Here is a 3,526-nt window from a genome sequence, read left to right as displayed (position 1 = left end):
GTGGCGAAGGGACAAATGCAGGGAAAGCGGAAAGAGGTGGGAGCATGGAATGTGAATAAGCGGTATCAAAGTATTTTCACTCTTGATTAATGAAAAAAAAAAAAAATTATAGAAGGACCTATTATTGGTAAAAATAATATAAGGGATTAATTATTACAATTTTTAAAATAAAAAGACTGAATCATTAATAATGATTAGCTTCAAAGAACAAATAACGATTCTCCTTAATTCTAATTACAAATGATGTCTCTCTCTGTTGAAGGAAGAGAACTTATCTGGAACCTCAAGCAAAGCTTTAAAAGCAAGGTAGAAAACACCTTATTCGGCTTATCCAAATGGAAGGCTGAATGCAGATAAGCATAAAAAAAAACAAGCGTTCGAAAAAAGAAAGCAAAATGTCTCTGCTGCTCTTCTCTAATCCTCTCCCCTCTTTTTCCCCTCTTTCTTCGTCATCATGTTCATCTTCCATCATCCTCACAGCTGCTCCTGGTATTTATCTTCCTCTCTTTCTCTCTCTCTCTCTCTCTCTCTTTAATTTCTGCTAGTTTAGTTGTATCTGAATGTTCATTTTCTCCTCTTAAATGACGGAAATTTTTCGTTTTTTCATAGTTGATTCTCAGTTGGGCATTTCATCAAACATTTATCTGCTCTAACCATATATTGTCAAGAATGAATTTGCCCAACGCTTCGACTTTCTCAATACTAATTTTGTTTTCCTCTTGTAAATATCTTATAGTGTTTGCTTTTGTTTTCGACCTATATTTTTATCTGAGTTTTGTCAAAAAATTCTGTATCTTACTTCTTTGACTCGAATTTTGTCTTGAACCCATATCTGAATTTTTTTTTTTTTTCAGTATCTAGGTTGCATTTCAAACCCATTGATCTGCACCCAAAATCTTTGAATAGATTTCAATTTCAGATTCCTATTCTCCGAAGCAAATGGGATGTAGTGCTTGTGAATGCTTCTTCTGACATTGATGGAATGGATCCAACAGACAATAGCGAGCCCTCTACAGAAAGCAAAGAGGAGATTATTCCAGTTGACAAGCTACCATTAGAGTCGAAGCTTCAGGAGAGGATGGAACAGAAGATGAAGATGAAACTGGCCAAGAAGATTAGGCTTCGTAGAAAGAGGCTTCTTCGGAAAAGGAGAATGAGAAAGAAGGGTAGATGGCCTCCCTCCAGGATGAAGAAGTTAAAGAACGTCTGATTTTTGCCTCAAGTTTTCTTGCAGGTTCTAATCTGTTGCTGACCCTTTGCTTCTCATCCACTGCCAAAGTCTTCTAGCAAGTTTGAATGTGTTTTTTAATGTTAATTTTTTTACTGTTTATCTGAAACATAAGATCATGAAGATTACGTCCAATTATTTCTGAATTTGAATTTTAAAAGGTATAAGAATTGCATTTCTTCGTCTGGTTGATATGTTATCAGTGCCTGATTTATTGATCCTAGTGATTTATTACATTTTTGCCCATTTGACCGTGTTGCAATTATTCTTTAAGGTCCTAAGTGAACAAGAATTGGCGTAGTCACCAAATGTTAATATTTTAGTTCTAACTTGTTTACCTGATATTTAATTAATTGATATCCTCCGGACACATTTGTCTCATGATGAAGATACAAAAACATAAAAACACGATCTAAAATGCTTTATTGTGTTGACAGGCGATTAGGAGTACTTTTAGTTTATCACTGAGTGTGAGATAGCAGAGTTTCAGCGTGAGACTCAAATCAAAGCTCTGAATTTGTTGCTCCTTGATGCTGTGAATTTAATAGGAGATGAAAATCCTCATTTTCTGTTAGTCAAGATTTGAGGACAAGTCTTTTAATGGCTTGGTGAGAATTTTATATGGCTTCAGTAGTTAGCTGGTGAAATAAGGTAGGGCAAGGCAGACCTGGGCAAGCGCCAGCTCAAAACTTGAATTGGACCAGAACAAGACTGATTTAAACTGGACCATAACGGAACCAGTTAAACCCATTTTTGACTTGAACTGAAATTGAATTGGAAACTTCCAGGCCGAACTGTCTTTTTTTATTTAAAAAAAAATCCAAAAAAATTAGACCATTGAATTTGAACCAAATCGAACCCGATCTAGGACCTGAACTAGATTGAAACCTTGGAGGGTTCATGGTTTTGATTCCAGTTCACCCTTTAGATGAACAAAAACTAGTGGTTCTGGGCCGCTTCAAACTAGAACCGGACTGGTGGCTGGGCTTTGGGCTAGGCATATGTGGTTTGCAAACAAACTAATGGTAAAAAAATAAAAATAAAAAAATAAAAAAAAAGATACTAAAAGAGTGAAAAGTAGGGAAGGGGGGAATCTTCGGAATTGCTCTAAATATAGACTGCTAATAATTGTTTAGTCCATTATGTTTCTTTCCATCTCTTATGCTTTTTCATACATGTAATATTGTGGATCAACAAATTTGTGATTCATTTGGATAAATTTCACCCATGGTACCTAAACTTAGGGCATTATAAGTAGTTCTTTGGAGAAGTTGTTATCATATAACTGAAACACCTTCAAATTATTCAATTTCTAATTCCCTCAAGTAGTTTCCCTTATATTTGATTCAAAGATATATCAACTTCCAGTAAGAAAGTGAGGTTTGCAAGCTCTGGTAGGATCTCCCTAGTCAAATTGTTGACTAAGAGCTCAATCTTCAAAGCTTTTGCAATTTGGAAACTAATTTTGGGAATTTCCCAAAGATCTTGTTTCTCATAATATCAAGTGTTTCAAGCTTTTGTAGTCCAAATATAAATTCTAAAATTTCTCCCCTCAAATGGCTATGTCACACCTTATCTCTCTGTAAGGCATAACATGATCCCGTAGAATACCTAATGAACTACCGAATTTCACCTACTGATAACTCATTAAGTACCCTATAAGGGATTTTAAAACAATTTTCTTACTTTTTATAAGTGATGAGCATTTTCTAATAGGTATCAAAACATTTAATTAGAGTTTGAAAACTAGTTCAGATTTTTGTCCCATTTTATTTTTCCACAAATTTTATAAAAATTTCAGTAGAGTGCTCTGTATTTTGAGAAAACAGTTCTTCAAATACTCGTAAAAAGCACTTCCAATGATGTATCTCATCAACTTCCTCAATTCCACATCCATCCCAACCAATTTCAATATCATTTCTCAAATTCCAAAATTCAACATCATCAAAATACTACTAAGTAATATCATTCAATTTAAAACAAAATACTTCCATTCATATTTCATTAAAGATAAAAACAATTTACATACTTCATTCTAAAAATTTACATTAGAAAAATCCAAACTAAAATTTATTACAAGCTTTATACAACTACTCACGACCATTTTCTATATTTACATACATTTGCATACATCAAAATAATTTTTACAATAAGGGTATAAAATATACCCGATAAAACTTCAGGGAAGATGGCTCCACAATCCTTAGCAGCTCACTCTGCTGCTCCTCTAGTCTCTATATCTGCGACAACAATAATAGTCATCGCTGAGTACTATGACTCAGTGGTGCACAACATACT

At 34.0% G+C, this 3,526-nt stretch overlaps 1 protein-coding gene across 1 annotated transcript; it reads left to right on the top strand.

Moving 5' to 3' along the window:
* Nucleotides 1–224: 224 nt before the first annotated feature.
* Nucleotides 225–1,422, top strand: LOC110660335 (50S ribosomal protein 5, chloroplastic). The gene is made up of 2 exons (XM_021818607.2): nucleotides 225–489; nucleotides 855–1,422. The coding sequence occupies exons 1-2, from the start codon at nucleotides 348–350 to the stop codon at nucleotides 1,208–1,210; spliced, it is 498 nt and encodes a 165-aa protein (XP_021674299.1). The 5' UTR covers nucleotides 225–347; the 3' UTR covers nucleotides 1,211–1,422.
* Nucleotides 1,423–3,526: the final 2,104 nt, after the last annotated feature.

Source organism: Hevea brasiliensis, chromosome 5, assembly GCF_030052815.1.
Source record: "Hevea brasiliensis isolate MT/VB/25A 57/8 chromosome 5, ASM3005281v1, whole genome shotgun sequence".
Classification (NCBI taxonomy): domain Eukaryota; kingdom Viridiplantae; phylum Streptophyta; class Magnoliopsida; order Malpighiales; family Euphorbiaceae; genus Hevea; species Hevea brasiliensis.
This window is presented reverse-complemented; position numbering and strand designations above follow the sequence as displayed.